General features: G+C 34.7%; 1 protein-coding gene across 1 annotated transcript in view; it reads right to left on the bottom strand.

Moving 5' to 3' along the window:
- Positions 1-23005, bottom strand: part of LOC111634014 (PC-esterase domain-containing protein 1A-like) — a 49348-nt gene that overhangs the window by 19652 nt on the left and 6691 nt on the right. Inside the window, exon 3 of the mRNA XM_023378691.1 lies at positions 4971-5050. Within this exon, the coding sequence (XP_023234459.1) occupies positions 4971-5050 (80 nt within the window). The remainder of the gene's footprint in view (positions 1-4970; positions 5051-23005) is intronic.

Raw genomic sequence — 23005 nt, 5'->3', positions numbered from 1 at the left:
CACACCCCAAGGGATAAATTTATGATGAAGCAATGTAATAAAAATAATTTTGTTGTTTGGTGACCATTTGTGTCTTTCACCCATGAAGTGAAACAGTAAACAAATGATTAAGAGCCTGTACACACTAGGCGTTTTTAAACACTCGTCGAACGCCGAGCTAATGCGCGTTAGCTCGGCGTTCGACGAGCGTTAGTTCGGCATTAGCACTGGCTCAGTTTGGAAATGGACGTGAAAGTAATTGATTGTGTGTGCTCCTCCATCGTCGCTATAAGGCAGCACACAAAGTGCCCATAAAGCGCCCGCAAAACACACGTTTTAACAAAAATCTATAAACGTGCGTTTAATGCACACTTAATGCACGCTTGGCCAAAAGCGTGCGTTTGAGTGTGTACGCCTACATAGAACTCTTGGTTCTTTAAAACGCGCGTTTAACGCGCATTGAAAAACGCCTAATGTGTACAGGCTCTTAATGTTTTGGTAGTACCTTCTAAACCAGAGGTTCCCAACATTTTTTGTCTTGTAGACCACATGCCAATTTTTTTCTGTTTTGGGTAGACCCCCGCATTTCTAATATTAAATTGTTACAAATTCATCAACTTCAAATGTGTTTTTGACAGCTGACACAGTGCTACTCACTTTGATAGGTTTAACTGTAGAGTAAAAAAGTTAAAAAAAACACATGTTAAGTTTTATACATTTATTAATTAAAACGACACAAAATGCAAATCCAGTAAAATTATAACATAAAATAACTACACAAAAAAATAAATGCTTTTAATGGATGAGCCTGATGTTTTAATAGCAAATTTTCAATATTTAGCTTCAATTTAGTGAGTTGAAACCTTAAATCTCCTCAATCAGTGATTTCTAACCTATTTCTTTCTTTCGTAAGAAGATTGCCAACCGTGTTGAAACCCCTTTCCATGAGGTATGAAGATAGAAAAGCTATCAAAAACTCTCTCATGATAGTCCATAATGCAGGATAAGTAATAGGTATGTCTCTTTGAAACCAAAATTGCTGATCTCTTTCTGAACTGTACCTTAAGTTCTTTGTTAGTGCTTATTCCGATCATTCCTTCTTGTAATATGACATCAGTTTCTTTAATGTCATCATATGGATTGATAATCCACTGTGGTATTTCCGTAGTCAAAACATCCTCAAACCTAGTTTCAAAGTCTGTGTGAAGCATATTTGAATGTTGAACATAGGTTGAAAAGTCATCATCCCAACAGTTTGTCTGTGACAAATTAGGAAACTGGGAAAATTCACACTATCCAATATTTTGCTTCATTAGTTTAATTCTGACAAGAAAAGCTGAAATGATTGACTTTGTTTTAATCAAATTTAAACTGTCACCTTGTAACTGCAATTTAATTTATCAAACAAATCTGTTAAATAAGCAATGTCTGGTTTCCACTTAATTAAATTTTCTTTTAAAACTGGATCTTTATCATCCAAAAACTCTAAGGGCTGATTGCAGAGACAGAGTTTACATTAAATGACGTTTACACATTGGCTCTTACTTACTTCGCTATTACTCCCCTGTTTTAGGAGTCGTTCGGCCAATCGGATTAGAAACAAGTTATTTGACCTATTTTCTAGACTCACTCGACAGCAGGTTTAGAGGGCTTTTCAAATTGAGTGTTAGCTTTGTTCGTGGAAAAGTTTAGATAAAAACAGATATCGTTCCTTCGATAAATGTTGTAAACGGTACGAATCGACAAAATTATTAATTAATTGCTCGGCGCAAAAACAACAAAATTAAATACTTTAAATTTGTTCTAAATGTTCCAATTTCGACATTCAAATGGGTGAAGACTTAAAACTTCAATTTAATTTAAATCAGATGCATTTATTTACAATTCGAGTATTGTGTCGGTTATAAAACGTTAATGCATTTCCGAGTCATTGTACTGTTAAACAAAAGAGACAATTTTAATAATTACAGAAATCTGTTTATAGATATTTAAAAAAATGCAATATTAATAATAAAATATTTAAAATTATTCATTTTGACAGTAATAAGATGTCGAAATAATTCCTTAAAAATCTATTCCGAAGGCGATTTTCGAATTCGGTATAAATTTTCTAAATATGGATTTGTTCATATTTTAAATCGTATTGGCAACGAAATTAAATAACGAAATAGAAAAGGATTGTCATTAATTGCCGAACAATGATTTTGACGGCCTTAAGCTTTCGGAATATAGCTGACGACCATTTCTGACGTCACGAAGAAATAATCCGATTGGCCGAACGACTCCTAAAACAGGGGAGTAATAGCGAAGTAAGTAAGAGCCAATGTGTAAACGTCGTTTAATGTAAACTCTGTCTCTGCAATCAGCCGTAAAACTTTCCATAGCTTAACTACAGACGTGAAGTGCTAGATCTGGAATGCATATCACTCCATGTCTGTAGCTAAACTATGGAAAGTCTTCAAAATGTGTTGTCATAATGACATTATGTCATTTCCTTTTTTTTTTTATAATCTCAAATTTCCTGAAAAACTGTTGAAAACCTCAAATAGATTATAACAGTTTAAACATATTTTATACTTTTCTAATGTATATTCTACATATATTATGTTCTACTTTATACTGAACACTGAACTATTTTCTTTCATATACATAACCAAATGAACATCAGCACTTTTCTCATCATGGGAAAGACTATAAATAAGAGTTTTATCTGGTAGACATGGCAATTACATTGTATACTGAAACTTATAAAAACACAAAACGACTTCTAGTAACTTAACACTGTGTTGAGTAATAACAATCCATGAAACCTTCTTTATAACAGTGTTGTCTCTGTAACAAACTTTACGAACGTTTTTGACCTCCATTGAGGTCTGCTTCAGGTGGTGACTAAACGATGTCTCCTCTTGACCGTTGGAACAATGACACCCGAGATGTAAATAATTGCGCGTATCGCGTTTCACCCCTCTGCTTGTCTCAGTTTGAATTCTTCGAACAAGTACCTCCACGCCTGAACAATCGTTTCTCTGTCTTTAAAGTTGATGCAGGTGACCCCAATGTTGGCTTTATAAACCTCCCAGGCCTCTAGGTGACAGATGTGATCAATACGAAACATCTGTCCAATTACTCTGGTGTTTTGGAAGTCCGCCCGGATTTCAGGGTCGGTAACGTAGGCCGACAAGGCGGTGGTGTGCTTGTTATTTTTAACATCCCGTTGATGTTCCCGTAACTCTCCTGACACTCCAAGGTTGTTTGCATTTGCCAAAATGCACAAACCGACCCCTTCACTTAGGCCGGTCCTGGATAAAGCTAGGTTCCCAATGAGGCTGCTCGAGAAGACCGTTCACAACATTGCCGCTGAGCGTTTGAAGGGATTTATAGGTTCTCTACCACCAATTCCGCTGCTTTTGTTGAGTTGTTACGACAGATCGATGTGGGTGACAACCTGCACTTCACGGTTTTCATTTTCGTGTGCCTTTTCCATTCGATAAGACTACAGCCATGCTTCTACACCCTTAGGGGCCTTCTACTTTGCGAGAATGATGCGCTCCAGCACCATCAGCAGATATTAGAGCTGGCACATCTAAGGTGCTACACCTCAATTTTCCAGTTCAACAACACTACTTACTTACAAAGAAGGGGTGTGCCCATGAGCAGCCTGCTATCGGGGAACCTTTGCGAGCTGGTGGTAAGACAGTTGGAGGAGAGAGTATTGCCCAAATTGTTATCATACATCAGTCTATACCAAAGATACGTAGATGACATCTTCATACTTTGGAAAACCACACCGAATCTTGACAATTTTTTTGTTGTGCATGAACGACAATGCTTACGGCCTCACCCTTGGCTTAGATCAAGTTAGCAACTCGTATGCACATTTTCTAGATGTTGACATACGTCTCAGGGGTGGCAAGATAGAAAGGAGCGTTTACCGTAAACCGGAACAAGATTCCAATTTTCATCCCCGCGAACTCATCTGACCCCTTTGTCTACAAAATTGCGGCCTTCTGTGCCCTTACCAGATGGTCCTTCATGCACCACACAAATGCAACACCCGGTTAGAGCTCCACCGCATAGAAAAAATGGCCATTGAGCATGGCTACAGTAAAGACATGATTTGCGATTTAGCCCGTGCCTGCGCTGACCATCCCCCACGCCGCAGTGGCAGCCCTCTGCCTACGCCGGACAGCAGCCACCAATCCATTAAGAATGACAGATGCATGGTCGTCTGGTTCAACCAACATTTAGACCCCCTATACAGGGAGATTGCTTGCTGTAATCACACAAAGATCACGTACAGGAGAACTGGCACTATTTACGACTTGCTGTGCAACGCCAAGGATGCGATAGATCTCAACAGGGCCCCAGAGTATACTCCATTCCCATCAGGGACAATAGATTGCATAGAGACTTAGTTTGCATTGCTGCACTATCCGCTCAACACAAAAACGGTTACGGGAACATCAACGGGATGTTAAAAATAACAAGCACACCACCGCCTTGTCGGCCTACGTTACCGACCCTGAAATCCGGGCGGACTTCCAAAACACCAGAGTAATTGGACAGACATTTCGTATTGATCACATCCGTCACCTGGAGGCCTGGGAGGTTTATAAAGCCAACATTGGGGGCACCTGCATCAACTTTAAAGACGGAGAAACGATTGCGCAGGCGTGGAGGTACTTGTTCGAAGAATTCAAACTGGGACAAGAGAAGGGGTGAAACGCGATACGTGCAATTATTTACATCTCGGGCGTCATTGTTCCAATGGTCAAGAGGCGACACCGTTTAGTCACCACCTGAAGCAGACCTCGATGGAGGTGAAAAACGTTCGTGAAGTTTGTTATGGAGACAACACTGTTATAAAGGTTTCATGGATTGTTATTACTTATAAAAACTAATACAAAATAGCTTACAAGATACAACTTAATATTTTTTTTTAATTATTCTAAAAATTATTATTAAATTATAAGTCAATAATATTGAAATACCTTTGTATTCAGTGCTTCTGAATCAAGCAATTTATTATGCTGAGAAAGTACAATAAAATCTTTATACAATGCTTTCATATCTAAAAAGAGCAATCAATATATCTGCTTAATTAAAAAAGAAATGATAATAATAATAATATCACTTCACAACTTAATTTTGATCTAAAATTTTAAAAAATTTATATTATAAATAAAACAGAAATTTATTATACTAAAATTTAAATTAATTGAACAAAGAACATCAACTACAATATATTAACCATATTTACTAGTGAACAAAAATAATATTGATACAACCTTTACTCCAGCAATATACATTTATATACAACTAACGTTTTTAAGCTACTTCATAACTCTTCTGATTCTTATAGAAGAACGTATGTTATGTTGCTCCTATTACTATATTTTTTTTCTAGTTTTTAGATTTCCTTGTTTTGTTTTTAATGTGGATATATTCCACTGTTTACAGACATTTCCATTCAGTTGCAAAATAAGTAAATAGCTACGTGCAATTATTATAATTAATTAAATAAAGGAACATTTACAAACAATACAGCCTTTTTTTTTTTTTACCATTCCCTGTCCTGTAACTTTTTTCTGGCCAGAAAAGTGGCCCCCCCCCATTCCTAAAACCACATAGTCTAAGAAAGCCAGACAGACCCCCAAATACTTTATTTTAATACTAGAAAAGAGAATAGCAAAAGCTTTTTTGTAACTTTCCCTAAACAAACATAAAAATAGGCAATAAAGCAAAGACGTATAAGATCAGTTACAAATAACAATTGTAACAGTTCAAAGTTAAGTGGCCAGTGCTGGAATAAGAGGCAAGCTGACTGGGCACCTGCCCGAGGTGCCGAATGTTAGGGGATGACAAAATTAAGGCCAGAACTATGGACTTAGAGCCTCTGCTCCTTCTAAAAATAATTACACGATAATCAAAGCATATGCTATACTTCTTTCTGCTCTGAGAAGATGCAAATATTGAAGAAACGTAAAATAATTTAGCATCATCTACTAACAGAAATGTCTGTAACAGTTACCTGCTGTATTTATATATATTTTACTTTATATTCATACTTTGTACAAGTTTCTAGAATGTCTCAATTTCTTTCTGTCTTTGTTTTATGTCTTAGGATTTATACAAGGATTTAAAATATTTTGACATAAGCTGAAGAATAAGCAAAAGTTTTAGGAATGGAGCCAATATTTGCAGAAAATAGAATTGTTCAATTGCATAACTGACCATCATTACTGTCAATGAAAAAACAAAGTTTAGAACAACGATATTCTATATCATTTTACATATAATATTAACATTTCTTGAAGAAACATTTGAACAAATAAAATCTTATGAATAAAATTGGGGTTTTCTTTAATTTAACTAAAATAAGCAATTTAAATGAATTAAAAAAACATTGTATGGATTTGCATTCAATTCTTAATGATGACAATAGTAGTGACATTGATGGGAATAAACTTTTTAAAGAAATTAAATCTCTAAACAGTTTACTTTTGAAAAACATCATTTTGCCATTAGAGACTACAATTTTTAAAAGTACGCAGTTTGCAGAATATAGTTCCAAATACATGGGTGGCATTGAGAATTCTGCTGACAATTCCTGTAACAGTAGCGACAATGAAAGAAGTTTTATCAAATTAAACTTGTCAAAACATATTTGCAATCGACAATGGCAAATTAGAGATTAAATTCTTTAGCCTTGTTGTCTATTGAAAATGCCATTGCTCAAGAAATAGACATTGAGAAAAAATAAAAGCTTTCACAGATTTGAAATCAATAAAAACCACATCTAAATTACAACTGTTTAAATGCAAATTACAGTTTAAAATCAATAATTTTTATTTGTAACCATATTTTTATGTGTTTTCTATCTTAGATAATAAAAATTAAAGTAGAAATATTGACATCATGAAATTACTAATAATTTGAAATAAATACTTATCGAACTGCAATTTTAAAATTGCAAATGTGCAGATTCCCACTGTTATCCATTAATCCTTCCTTAATCTCAAGAACGAAGTTATATAGATGAAAATAATTGAAACCAGCTGTGAAAAGCTTAGGAGCCAGAGACCAGATTTCCTATATATGAACTCCCAATCTAGACCAGAAGTTATATGATTTTTTATTGTTAAATTAAAATATGATTAAAAATTGCAGCCCGGCATCACAATAAGTAATTGCTCATACCTATGATTAGAAAGTACTGTACATAAATATAAAAAACTTCAGGCATCAAACACTTAATATGCCCTGAGTGTAAAATTATATTGGTCCAGCTCTGTCAATGACTAACAGATTTTTTTTTCCAAATGGATTTTCCTGTATAAATATTTAACTTTTATAATTTACATTATATTAATGTAACTGTTCATGCTACAATGTATGAAACCATAGAAAGATTGAGATTAATAGAAGACAACAACATAACACATGGGTGATCTTCCAAGGAAAATCCCACTCGTGAAGACTTTTCATGGTAGGAGGGAGAAGATATAAAACGCCTCCCATAAAAATAATGTTCTCCTCCAAGAATGATCCAAGAATGAAATTTTAGCATCAAGGCTAAAATTTCATTCTTGGATTTGCTTATATATAGATTTCCAGATGGGATTATGTTCTGTGTTCCGTAAATTCAACACCTTGACCTTTATAATTCCATCAACAGCCTTCCAACTCTCTCAGTATGTAAATTCTGCCATAACAGCTCTCAATCATATGGCAATTCTCTTCTCTTCTAGTCAGGCAGTGGGTGACAATGAATCAATTGCAGTATGCAAGGTAAGTTATACACCTGCAAAATTCAAATACCTGTGTGGTAATATGCACGTGGTGAGGGTTGATTTCACAAAGAAACGGGTATATAAAACAAATAAGACGTGCTTTATTATTTTCTGTGAACATATACAGGAAAGGTTCTTGTTGATTCCGACCTCCTGAGTCCTTACATCAAACAAACGAACAAACAACACCTTTTTTCGATTCACAGTCGAGCAAGACTTTCGCGATACAAAGAGATANAGATACCTAAATCTCCGTCAGAATTTAAGGCTATTTATAGATATGCCTCAACCAAACAATGTACCAGAACTATGACACTTTACGGGAATGGTAACACTACTCTCAATTTATACCTGATGTATCGACTGTCACACTATCAATTATCCACTCCAAGTTGTTGAGGAAAAATAAGAAATTTGTTTGGTCAGCTGAGTGTCAAGGAACACAGAACAAAGAAAGAAGGAAAGATAGAAAATCATATATATACATATATATAAAAATGTAACAAAAATATATTGGTGTACCACCACACCTGGTTAACTACATAAAAAGAGCACTCTTTCTGACATCCACTCTGAATACAAAAAGGAATTTACTTACATACAACCTGCAATACCATATTTAGGGTCGCTATCATTAGCTGTCACACATATATTCAGAAAACTCAGGTTTATTCTCCCACTAGTTCCCCAACCTACCTTATGTAGGCTATTATGCAATGACAGAGATAACAGTGACTTGTTGGAAAAATTGAGGATATACACCATACCTTTAGAACACCATCTCTTAGGAGTGAGGGTGACAATCAATTATATTGAAACTACTACTAGAATGCACCAGACACGTATCCAAGATATCAGGTAGACATATGAAATAATAGGCATACTACAGAACTGGCCAAGAGAGTTCTAGACCATGATTACAAACCCTTCCAGTCCTACATGTTACTTTTCAAACAATGCCAGGATAAGAGAATGTTACCTTAGTTGCATTGAAAGTACTTGCAAGTTTGAATAAAACATTGGTTTTAACACTACAAGACAGAGTATGTTACTTTGTAACATTACACTAGATCAGGGTGGAAAACCTGTGGCACGTAAGGAGAAATCATCTCACACGTATCACATGATTTTGATTTACATAGCTGCTTTACATCCAAGATATTTCTGACTGTGAATATCTTAAATTCACAGTCAGAAATGCGAATGCAGCAATGACATATCAGCAACAGACATTTTTCTTCAAGCTCAGTTTATCTGTGGTATAAAAGATAGATGGATCAGAGAACAGCTACTCCAATCTGAACTTTCCCAATTCAATAACATGTAGCAAAAGCTATTACCCTAAAAGCATCAAAGGCAGATAGCTGAGAACTATCGAAAATACAATCATCAAATACAGTCATCAACCCACCAGACAAGGTCTGTAAAGTTTCAAGTTACATCTGATGAGCAAGGGCAGAGTTCCAACCTTCAAAGTCAAAATAAAGCACATCATAAAGCACATCACAAAGACTAAAGCACATCAAGATCAACACACTAGAAGTAAGCTGAGAAAACATATTGATTACAAAAAGCTTGGTATTGTTAATTTATGTTTATTCTGTAGACAAAATAATCATTTATCAAAAAGTTGTTAAACAAATATTTCCAACTTAAAATGCAAGTCTTGCAATTATACTGGTCATGTAGCAAAAGTATGCATCAAAACTGTCTTAAAATAGAAGTAAAACACATCAAATAGTGTTTGGACATATCAAACTGATAACTATGAAAATCTTGGGGTAAATCAAATTGTTGAATCTACGATAGCTCCAAAGCAACAGTAACTCATGACACAAAAAAGTATTGCGCTACTGTGAAAGTCAAAAATCAGTACCAATGATTTGAAGTAGATACAGAAGCAGGATATACCTTGATACCAGAGAACCAATTTGAGAAATTAAAACTCAAGAATCAGCTTCAGCTAACAAATGCCTTCCATTCATACACAAAGAATGTGTTTTCTTCCATGTGGAAAAATTGAGGTGACGGTTGAATTTAAGGGCCACACCTCAGTTGAAGACATGTATATCATTTTGGATGGATATAACCCACTTCTTGGATGAAAACCTGGATCTAAAAATTAAATTAAAACATATCAACCAAGAAGAGACAAACTGACCAAATGGAGCACAGATCCTCTCTATCAACAATACAGAAAACATCAAGAAAACTTTCCAGAAATTCAGAAAGTCAATTCTATACCAAACTTTGTGGTTCAGCTTAAACTTCGAAAAGGGGCAAATCTAGCTTTACCCCAGAGCAGAATGTCCAGTATGCCCTACATGAGCAAGTTGAAAAAGATCTGGATAATCTTGAGGAGGCAGACATTATAACACAGCTGTAAGTGATTGAGGATTACCCCTAGCCATAATCCCTAAGAGTGACAGAACAGTTTGACTCTGCGTGGACTATAGAATCGGCATGAATGATCAACTAATAAATGCAAATTACCCTATTAAAAAGATTAAAGATGTACTAAATTGCTTACAAAATATTTCTGCAGACTGGATCTATTCAAAGCTTATCTTCACATGCATACTGATAAGAAAAGCAGTGTTATACAGACCATATCAACTCATAGAAGAACCTATCAGATAAATCGGCTGAGCTACGAAATAAAAACAGTATCCGTGGAATTTTTATGTATTATCAAGCAAATTCTATAAATTTACCTAAAACAATAGCCTACTTAGATGACATCATTATACATGGAAAAACAAAAGAAGAATGACAGAGGTATCTATTTTCTTGTCTACACAGGTTGCAAAAATATGATCTCCATCTAAGCAAAAAAAAAAAGCGTGCCTACTTTCAAACAAAAAAATCTGGTCAAAAATAACAAGATACCTAAATCTCCGTCAGAATTTAAGGCTATTTATAGATATGCCTCAACCAAACAATGTACCAGAACTATGACACTTTACGGGAATGGTAACACTACTCTCGATTTATACCTGATGTATCGACTGTCACACTATCAATTATCCACTCCAAGTTGTTGAGGAAAAATAAGAAATTTGTTTGGTCAGCTGAGTGTCAAGCAGCATTTAATAAGCTGAAGAATGAAATTGCTAGTGATCGCATGTTATCATTATTGAACCCAAATCTACCAGTCACACTTGCCACCAATGCAAGTCCCAAGGGGCATGCATAGCTGCAGTATTATTGTCACACATTATCAACAAAGAAGAATAACCAATTTCTTTTGCATTTCATCCTCATCGCCAACTGTTGTATATTTAGTCCAAAATGATTGAGTTTAGCCTGATGTACAAACTTTTGCGAAAGATTTTTATGATTGGACAACAAACACTTTACTGAACAAACATAAAAAGAAGCGAAGGAAAATAACAAATACCAATTGATTTTCCCTTGTCTTCAAGTAACAATTCAAAATCTTTCAGAGCGCGAGAGACATCAACATTGACGCTCAACCCAATACCGATCAGATAGTATTCCTCCGAATTTTGAAACTCTCCCTTTTAATTCCAGCTTTTTGTTTACCTTTCCGACAAATAGCTTTTTATAGTCTTCACGAGATTGTCGGACAGGCACGCACTTGTTATGTTTTGCATTGGGGTTTATTTACGAAAGGTGAAAGTTCAACTATCCCATTGGATATTCGTTAACATTTTAATACCAAATTTCAAATTTCATCTGGGCCTTGCATTTAAATAACTTTTTGTGGGCTAGTTGATTTCTGTTCTCTGAATTTTTATAAGTGCTTTTCTGAACTTTTTATTTAAAAAATAAACTGATAATATTATGAAGCCCAAAAAGGAGTGTCAAGAACTGTGCTCACCATAGAAACCAAGTAAGAGATAATAGCCAAGGTAGAAAGTGGGCACAAGATGTCTGATGTTGCTAGGTAGTATGGCTTGAACAGGTCTACAGCAGGCACAATCTTAACTATGAAAGATATATCAAGAAGTCATAAGCTGCTAATGGAGTAATAAAAATTACATCTGAGAAATAAACAGCATTTTAGAGCTCACAATGGAACCCGAAACTGATCTGACGACAGAAGAACTCCAAGAACTCTCAAATGAAGAATACCAAGAAACTCAGCAAGATGTGTTTTCTTTTGAAAAAGAGGAAGGAGAAAGAGGACCAATGTTGACATCTGCTACTAAAGATCTTTTGAAGAAGTGGGAGGATGTCAGAACAACGATCGTCCAAGTGGCATCCAAATCAGAATAAGGTAATGGGATTGGGGATCTCTACAATTATAGTACTATTAATTACTTCTGAAAAATCCTGAAGAAAAGAGAAAAGCAATAAACATTGGACAGATTCTTTAACACCACAAACGGAAAAAACATGACTAATAAAAATGCAAGTCTGCATATATATGTATTTTTACTATTACATATAAATAATTTACTAATAATACTAGTAATTTACTAATAATTTACAAAGTAAAATGTATATATTTTTTATTTTTTGGAGTCTCTGGAACAAATTAATCAAATTCCCATAAAAACCTATGGTAAATCAATAATCGGTTAACAAAGAATTTGGATAATGAACAATGTCTTGGAACAGATTATGTTCATTAAATGATCACCTACTGTACTGCATAATTCAACATTGTTATGCATTCTCTAGTACTGCACTGCTCAGACTATGGCAGCTGTCTTTTCTTCATTGGGTTGGGGAGTTCTGAAATAGAATGCGAGAAAGAAATATATGATTTTTTTTAAAAGTTTATAAAAAAATAATTTGTTTCTTTAATGCATTCCATTTTAGAATTCACCAACCTAATGAAGATCTCTTATGTAGATTGAAAACATTATTCTGTTTTTTCATTGAGCATGTAGCAGTGCCTCCCTCACTGGACAAAAGAATTTGTCAAGTGTAGACTGCTTCACTGTTTATTTGTATTGTTTATGAGCAAAGGCTTACAGCTTCTTGAAGACAAATGAATAGCCTGACTAGAACTCACAGCATTATCTTCAAGCATCATATCGATTATGGACAGGGTTAAAAATTTCCTTGAGATTGACAGGATTTTGAGTTGGTGCCTCATTATCTTTGTCACTGCAGTTGCAAACATCTAGCATTTCTTCTGGTATTGTAGCTGCATCCAGGTTTGGTATTGTTTCATCAAAGTTGACATTCAACTTTCATGAGACAGTACCAAATCTGTGCAACAACCTACACCTGTGTGGTGTAGGTTGTTACAATATCATTACCGACATTCACATAATCTGGGAAGTTTCTGACATAATTGATATTTTCTGTGAAGTCTTCCCATTCAGGTGGCACTTCAATTTTTTTGTTTTTCTGGCTATTTTCAACATGATGAGCAACTGCACGCCATTGAACAAAACCTGGTTTCAAAAAACAGTTTCTGATGCTTTCAGCTGGAATTTCTTGCCAGAAGACCACATTCCACAGGACAACCAAGAAATTCTATTTTCTGATTTCTTCTTTGGGGACACTTCAAGAAATCTCTCCAAGCATATACCACATCGAATGCTTCCTATACCCAGCTTTCAGTTGTGAAATTATGCCTTGATCTAAGGGCTGGATAAAACTGATGGTGTTTGCTGGTAAAAATAGCACATGCACATTAGGAAGGTGTAGGTCTTCAATGTTGTGGGATGACACTTGATCCATCAGCAACAGGACCTTTCTTTTTTGTATTACCATTTTGTTTTTAAAGCATAGCAACCAGTCTCAAAATATCTTTGCAGCCATCCAAGAGTTTTTATTTGACTCATAAGGGTAAGATAACTGAAGCTGCCCTTGTACAACTGCTTGTCTCATGCAACAAGGGTTGGCAAATTTGTCAATTATTACAAGTGAAAATTTCTCTGTGCCATCTGCATTGCAACAAAGCATGGCACAGTGAGGCCATATAAATGAGGTTTCACTGTATTTAAAAAAAAATCACTTAAGTACAGCAAACATCCCAAAGCCCAATAAATATATAGATACATAACCAAACGATCACCTTAAATAATCAGGCTATAAATCCTCTTGTTAAAATTATAATTATTAAGTTAGATAAGAGATGGCACCTAACATCTACCTCTAGTAGCAAATTACTTAGTATTAGTCATTACAATAGCAGATTATTTATTGCAGGTGCAAATTTCTCTGTGCCATCTGCATTGCAACACAGCACAGCTGTAATATACTCCTTACTGCATTTGCTGTTATGGAAGATTTCACCTTTCAGTGCTAGTCTTCCACTGCATCAAGTTGTAAAACATATATATCTCATATAAGTTGAAGATGTCAAGTTCAGTATATTCTAGCAGTCTGTAAGAATATGCTGAACCAGTTTCTAGCTATGATTCAGCAGCATCAGTGTCTACTGATGCAGATTCACCACAGACATTCAGAGATATGATATTGTGGCAAGCTGGTAATTGGCTCAACCATCTATTGAAACACTTAAAGTCATCAATTCCCATGTGTGGCACCAACGTAACTACCTTTTCCTTGATCAGAGGTCCTGACAAGGAATATTTTTGGCATGTACATCACAAAACCACTGGAAAAGAGCCTCTTCTAATTCTTCACATTTAGCAGTCTGCAGATGTTTTTGTTTGCACCAGATTCAGTCAATTATTCATAGCTTTTTAGCCATGTTGACAGAATTGAAAAATGAACATTGAAAGCTCTTGCAATCTCACTTTTCAAACATTCACTCTTGTCCACCTGGAGAATTTCCAGTTTTTTGTGCAATCAAGATTTCACTTAGCTTCTCTTGGAGTCTTTTCCTGATGCCATCTTCATGAAAAATCACTGACAAGCAAAAAAATGTTCACTTTCTGACCATATGTTATGTACTTTTTGGTTGTATGATGGATAGCAGCTATTTTTAGCAAAATTATATCTAAATCACACTGTAAACCTACTGACCAGGTGTCAGTAGCACATACATTCTATGAACATTTTCAGGTTTCTCCAGAGTCCTGCTTCAGGCGAATCTTGATGTTTCATTGTTGGAACACAATTTCAAACATAAAAATTCAAATTCCATTAAATAACAAATAATATCCAATGTCAATTAAAAAATGAATGAATTTAAAACAAATGGAAGTTGTTGGAGAGCCTGCCTTAACATTATAAAAAAGATAGAACAAAATGCCTTTTTTTAGAGATCCTACAATAACAAAACTTTACAAACCCTTGGCAGGCCCTTTATAGAATCTTTCATCAAAAAACATTGAACTTTACAGAATCTCTAACGTTCTGTAAAGTTCAACATTTGATGCAGGCACAACTATATTCATTTTGCATTGATCTTTGATTGGTGTGCATCCAATACTTTAATTCCTATATTCTGTTCAACTGAAGGTTTTAGAATTTTGTTATAAGAGGTTGTTAGACTAGGTGTTGCTTGTCGAAGAGATTAGTAAAAAAAGCAGTTGGATTAACGTAACCGGCTGTGTAACAAAGGAACAAAGAGTGCACAAAGATTACACACAGTCTTTACTCACGGAAGGTCAGTGCTAGAAAGGAGAGAGTGAAATGATGTCACCTTCCCCGAGAGGTCAACAGCACACCAACCTTTTATTACATCAGAAAAGCATTACAAAACATCACAATCGTTGATTCCAACAGAGGTTGTTTTTATTTTCTTTGTTTGCATTTCAAGGCCTTCTTTGGCAGTCTTTCAAAACAGCATCATTTTTTGGCCATTAGAAGTTATTGGAGTAGTCGCAGCTCTTGGGAGATAACAATGAGCCCATTGTCCCAATTTAAACTAATGTCAAATGCTATGTCCTTGCTCCTTCATAGTCTGCTATAACCGTACTTTTTGCTAACTTCTTTCAGCTTTGTTCTATGCTCCAAGTGTACTTTCTAGCAGCATTCATCCATTTCCAACATTTAACATTTTTCCAAATCATCTTCAGTGTCTATATTGTTTACTAAAATCATGTGGAACAACTAAGCTGATAACACCCATTTTCATTGGAACACCAAATATAGCTTTATATAGCAGACATTTGATCCTCTCATGCTTGAACTCTATTCTTCATTGCTTGTATAAACTTCAGACCATTTTGAAGTTTTATTTGTTTCCATAAAAGTTGATAACATATTTCCAATGTCCTGGTTTGCACATTCGACTGATCCCTGAGACTGACTTTACCTTGGTTTTCCATGAACTCTCTTTATATCAGTCCACATGCCACATAAACATTAGATAACTTGGTTACAAAACTCTCTACCATTATCACAATGAAGGATATTAGGTGTGACAACAGTTGTGAAAATATTCAAAGAATGATATTCAACTTTCTCAGCCTTTTAGAATTTTAATGCTAGGAGAATAACAAATTTTGTCAAACGGTTCTGGCATACCAATATGAACTTTGACATGTTGTCTGAATTGGCATGCATATCAGTTTGTGAAGTTTCGTTTGAGGGCAATATATTATTGCAGACAGGAAACATATAAAATGAGTAAAAATACAAAATTTTTTTTATTCATCAAACACAGGTTCTTTAAAATGATTCCAACTTACAGACTATTGGGTTCGTATACATACAATAATCGTCTACACAAACAAGCCTCTATTGTGGCAACCGACACACAACTTATAGCTAAACTTAACCTACTTACAAACTAAGGAAGGAGAAATAAAATATAGATAAGGATAGTAGTAGAATAAAGTAGAAAATACCCGGGAGTTTTCTGCCACGTGGTCTCGGATGATTCACCGACTTGAAATTCTTAATGACTGCAGACCTTATTTTCTTTCCTCTTATGAACGTCTACGTTTTCTGAAGTTGTCTTGCGGTCTTCCTGCTTGCCGTTACTTGATCATGGGGAAACTCGATTTCTTTAGCAATTGCCCTACTTTCCTCTATAATTCAGCCGTCTTACAAGGTTCCGATACCTCTGATCTCTCACTATGCGATCAGGGTATGATCCTCCTTCGGTTTTCTATCGCAAGGTTTCTTACTCCTTGCTCGACCCTTACTCCTTGCTCGACCACACTCGTTTTCGTCCTCTCTCGACAAAATCGCAGCTGCTTCTCCTTCGTTTTCGTCCTCTCTAGACGAAATCGCAGCCGCTTCTCCTTTCTTTCACCTCACCTCCTCTCCAGGGGGTTATTGCTCCTTTTGTCTTCTTGACATTGTTTCACAGAATCTGTGATGTCACCCGAGGGAATAGGGATTAAGGGAGAAAGTTCTAGAACAGTTAAGACAAAAGAACAGAGGAGATACTAAGCCTAACTAAAATTAACAAAAATATATATAAAACTATGGCCGACGGCCACAAGTTAACTCGATCTGGCCTTGTAAATTCATTTTATTGTGTAGGATGAGTTTTATCATAACACTTTATCATGTTTTTTGTTTCTTTTGACAAAGTTCACACAGTCTTAAATAACTTAATGATAGATTCAATAGTCATGTTCTTATACTTATACATAGGATGTTTTTTTTTCAAGCTCTAATGGGCCATTAAAAAAAAAAAAACAAGTGTAAATAACAAAATCAATTTATTACCAAAAGTTAGGTACAAACATGGTTACTTTTCAGCATAATCACCATGAAGATTGAGGCATTTTTCATATCTGTGGATGAGTTTTTCCATCCCCTTGTCATAGGGTGCATTTAATTTTTGCTATCTTACAAGCTTGCCAAGCTGACACCTAGCACAGCCTGACATCATACTAGCATGCTCATAAAAGTATACACAGTAATGGATACCACCATTTTTGAACAAACTCTTAAGTTCGTTGTAAATTCTCCGAGCATGCCAAGCGCGCTAGGAATGATAGCAATGACGTCACAGGTGCGAAAAGTAAACGCCGTGCTCATTGGTAGCTAACAAAAAGTATACAGGCTGAGTGCGCTAGGGGTGAGATCAGAGCTAAAAGTAAATGCACCCATAGAATGTTGCGCCAATGACTTGAGATGGGCCCTAACGTTGTTTTGAAAATCATTGAAAATCATTATTAGTTTTGAACCTCTGCCCTCCTAGCCACTTTTTCTGTTCAGGAAAGAGGTGGAAGTCTCTCGGCGCTAAATCGGGGCTATACTCTGGGTGTTTAAAGTTGGTGAAGACTTCCACTTTTCAGACTCCCACCCAGCTTTGAACTTTTTAATGTGTGAAGACTTCCACCTCTTGGAAAAGCTCGTCCACAAATGCCTCAATCTTCACAGTAATTATGTTGAAAAGGAACCATTTTTGTACAGTACCTAACTTTTGGTAATAACATGCCAGGTTCAATGCCATGTTCCATGTCCAATGTAATCATCTTGCTCGACCAAAATCCACAAATGCACCTTTATCCTCCATTTAGCAGTAAATGCTGTGTAGAAAGACTTTTTCCTGATATTATACTGGTGTTGTTTGAACCTTACCTCAAGGGCCCTCACAGTGACCCCAACATAAACCAAAGCACAATCTAATCTGGGACTAGTCTAATGATGGAATGACACATGCTCCTGATGAGAACCTTTCCTCTATAGTGTCTTTGTCATTCCTAATTAATGAGAAAATTGACAGGCTTCTTCCGTAAGCTATTTTGATGTCGTTCACCCTGGTTATTTTTTCTGTGGATTCCATTCATTATGTAATGGCAAGCAAGTCACCTTCCCATTGTTGTAGTTAGTTTCCAGACTATCTATGTTGTTGAACAAGCACCTTAATAGGGCAGCTGAATAACCATGCTGTACAGCTTGCAATTTGATAAACTTCAACCTTATATCCCTATCTTCTGGGGATGTAAAATGGGTGAAGGCTCTTCTAACCTGAATGAAAGACAATGCTCTTGTAATTGTAAGAGTCATGTGACTGTTTAGATATATAGAGTGGATCATACATTTCTTTACAGTAAATCTTTACAGAAAGCTGTCCATCTGTCATGACTAATATCAAGGAAACATCACAAACCAATAAATTTGTAAAGTCAAACAACCACCAAATTATAACGGGCTACATCTTTGTGATTATATTTAATTAATTACTAAATAATTTGTCACTTGAGGGAGGCTTTAGGCACCCTCTCTTATTAAATTTGATAATTATAATTAAATTAATATTTATTAAATAGTTTAGAATATTCTGAAAGAAAAGATTCGGCCAGAGTGGGACTTGAACCTGTAACTCCCGCTTAATGTGCAGATGCATTGCCAGTTATGCTATCCAAGCTTCCAGTTTGATCTCCTCATCCAGACCTATTTAAATATGGTATAACCATCCTTGGTTACTTACAGTGCCATAAATTTGTAAAGCCAAATTGTGCTTTATTCACGTAATCTAGTGATAGTTTGGCTTTATATATCAAGGAAATGGATCTACAAGTAACTCTCCTGTTCTGTCTTTATAATGAGGCCATAAGAGTCGCCATTGAAACAATCAATTAAATTTCAAAACAAAAATTGAAAATTAATATGTAATGTTGCATAGACATTGTAATTAATATGACTAATATTGCACAAGTAAAATTATATGGACAGTTTTGAAGGACATAAAAAAATAACTTTTTTAACATTTCAGTAATAACTGTTTCCTCTTTTGCAACAGAGTAAGAAATGTTTAAAAAAATTATTATATCATAACATCATATAAGTTTGAAAATATGATGTAAGCAAAAATTTCAATATTGTATTAAATTATTTCATGTTTGTTCAATAAATAGCATCCTATTATATGGAAGTGATATATATTACAATATAAATAATATGTTAAATAAATAATATATACATGTAACTGATATAATTATTTTTTTGCAATTTGTACAATTACTGCAAAACCCCTAAATATCCCAATACAGCCCTAACATACACAATTACAGTGAGCATACAAAATTACTTTTTCTTAATAACAGCAGCAGCTGATTTTGGATAAAATCGATAAAACAAATTAATAAAACAATTTATTGAATTCTATTTATTTAAAATTTTTGTACTCGATAGGGAAAAGTCAATAGGACTACCCATCAGAAGGTGACATATTAAGAAAAAAATTACATATATTGATATATTTTGACTTACTGAAATCATGCATTATACTCATGCCTGACAATCTTGCATTACTTCTGTATACACATAACGCTTTCAATATGTAACCAGTTCAGATACCATTATTTTCTAGGAATTATCACATAGTTGATGTGATAATTCCTAGATAATAATGGTGTCTGAACCAGTTAGATATTGTAATTTAAAAAAACAAAATAGAAGCAGAAGGATAAATCAAACTCTTTCACTTCTTCCACATTCCTGATTCTTTTCACACTCTTGGCACTTCTTTCACTCAGAATCAGTTTCTTTTTCAGACACTTTTCCATTTGCTCAGCCCATTTGTTCCTCAGTTTTCTATACCCTCTCCTTCTCTACACATTCCCTACATACAACATCTTATAGACCTCACTTAACATTCCATGTGATCAAACCAACACACACACTCTTGACCCACTTGTTTTCACATACCACACTGCACCAACACCTCATTACTCATCAGATCTCTCCTTGTCACACCACAAATACACCTCAGATATCTCATTTTAGATGCAATCACTCAGCTCTTCTGCTTTATTCTCCATGCCCACACCTCACAATCATAAAACAGGGTTAGAAGGACCCCACTATTGTACAGAGCCATACTTGGCCTTCTTCAGAAACATATTCTTATGAACCAATCACCCTGTGCACCCAACTACTTTCATATAAGCATTTGCTCATCTTCCATTCTCCCTATCAATTCTGCCATTCCTTTAAAAGGTTCCCAGTTAACATATACATTAATAAAATTGATGAAAAAACTCTGCACATAAACAAACTCCATTATGGTCTGTATTATCACACTGTTCAGCTGTATTTTGCCCTCACCCAATTGCTCATATCTTTCAAATACTNTATTTTATTAATATTAGTCTATTGTGACTATAATCTATTAATAGGACTTATTATACTGAATTAACTTTTGGATTAGAGAGATTGAATTAGTCTTTTGATTTAAAAGAATAAACTTTCTTTATTTACACCTATATACAATATTTTCTTGTTTTTCAGACTTTTTCATCCCTCATCAGCAAGTGTTTGGATAAAAAGGTCCAAAATACAGGAAAATATTATATACAGATGTAAATAAAGAAAGTTTATTCTTTTGACCCAATAGACTAATTCAATCTCTCTAATTTCATCCATTAAATCAGTGTAATAAGTCCTGTTAATAGATTACAGTCACAATAGCTAATTCCTGTTAAAAAAAAAAAACCAATAAAAATTTCTATTGGTATTCTAGAGCAATATTTAAAACCAATAGAATTTTCTATTAGTATTCTAGGGGAATAAATTATTTAAACCAATAGGCACCAATAAAATAATTTTCTGGTATATATGCTATTGGTTAATGAAAACCAATATAACTTCACAACTAATTTTTATTGGGATGACTATAACAATTAAAATATTAGCGAGGTTGCGGCTGAAGTTTTCAATGCAAAAATGTGAACATTGGATGTTCAGCTCCACCTTCCTGTAAGCCTAGATATTTGACCATGGCATTTGGAATGTTAGTGGAATCATGCTAGATGTTCTAAACACAATTGTCAAACTTCTAGGCTTACAGGAAGGCGGTGCTGAACATCCGACGTTCATGTTTTCACGTTGAAAACTTTGGCTTAACCTCACTATTTGCAGATTGGCAAAACAAAAGTACATTTTTAATGTGACATTAACCTGTATATGCTGTGATAAACTTATAATTATGATTCCTCAATTAGATTTGCTTCAATTCTGTAATATGTTTTCAAAAGAAAATTATAATCAACATGGAAAACCATCTTTAAAATAGATTGAATCGTTAAACTTAATGTACTATACTGTGGGTGATCGGTTAACGAACATAATCTGTTCCAAGACTTTGTTCACTATCTGAATTATTCATTAACCAATTATCGATTTACCATAGGTTTTAATGGGAATTTAATTAATTTGTTCTGGAGACACCCAAAAATAAAAATATATATACTTTCTTACTACATTTATTTATATGTAATAATAAAAATACATACATACATACACAGTCTTGCATTTTTATTAGTCATGTTTTTTCCATTTGAAAGGGTTAAAGAATCTGTCTAATGTTGATTGCTTTTCTCTCTTCTTCAGAATTTTTCGTAAGTAATTAATAGCATTGCAATTGTAGAAATCCCCAAGCCTCAACCTGCTTTGGATGCCCTTCTAAGACCGTTGTTCTTACATCTTCCCACTTCTTCAAAGGATCTTTAATAACAGATATCGACATTAATCCTCTTTTTCAGAAGAAAACATATCTCACCGAGTTTCTTGGCATTCTTCTGTCGTCAGATCCGTTTCAGGTTCCATTACGAACTCTTCAACATTCTTTATTTCTCAGATGTGTTACTCCTTTAGCTGCTTGAGTCTTCTTGATTATACAGTATTTTTCTTAAATAAGATTGAACTGTGGCCTACTGTAGACCTGTTCACGCCATACTGCCCAGCAACATTAGGCATCTTCTGCCCACTCTCTACCTTTGCTATTATACTCTCACCTTTTGAAAAGAAAAACAGATGCAAAACTTAACGAGTGCCTACCCAACAGTCTCGCAAATACATAAAACAATGGTTCCCAACCTTTTTCGGGTGGCGACCCTTTTTTATAAAAGCCAAGAGACCCACGACCCCGATACTATTGAAAAAGACATTTTTAATAAGGTAATAAAAAAACAACGAAATTAGTTTTTTAGTATAATTTTATTTTAAATTATGTTTAATAATTTAATGTGACTGTTGAAATTATATGTTATTAAACAGCCTTAAAATTCGCGAGTAAGTTTTTTTAATGCCAACCTCATGTCATTTTCAACATTTAATTTATTCCTCTCAAACTCTCAACACATGATTCAATCAACTGTGACAGAATAGCATACCTAGATTACACTTATTTTAATTTTTAAAAAATACAGTCGACCCCCCCATAAGATCATAGATACATTCCATTCTTTAGGAATCTGATTTCTTATGAGTCCTTCCAATCACAGCCCGACACACGTCAAGTTTACGGATTTTGCTGTTTGAAAGGCTTTCTTCCATAAAATTAATCGATTCTAGACTAATTCTACTCAACATTTCCAAAATACATATATTTTTTTTTGGAAATAATCCGTATAAACTACGCTATAAACAAAAAATTGTAGGATTACTTACCGAGTGTGCACCATTCGACATCGCCATTGCTCAAG

The sequence above is a fragment of the Centruroides sculpturatus genome, unplaced genomic scaffold, assembly GCF_000671375.1.
Source record: "Centruroides sculpturatus isolate CEXI.00-Female unplaced genomic scaffold, Cexi_2.0 scaffold736, whole genome shotgun sequence".
Taxonomy (NCBI): Eukaryota; Metazoa; Arthropoda; class Arachnida; order Scorpiones; family Buthidae; genus Centruroides; species Centruroides sculpturatus.
Note: the sequence above shows the minus strand (reverse complement) of the source record. Positions and strands in the feature narration are given on the sequence as shown.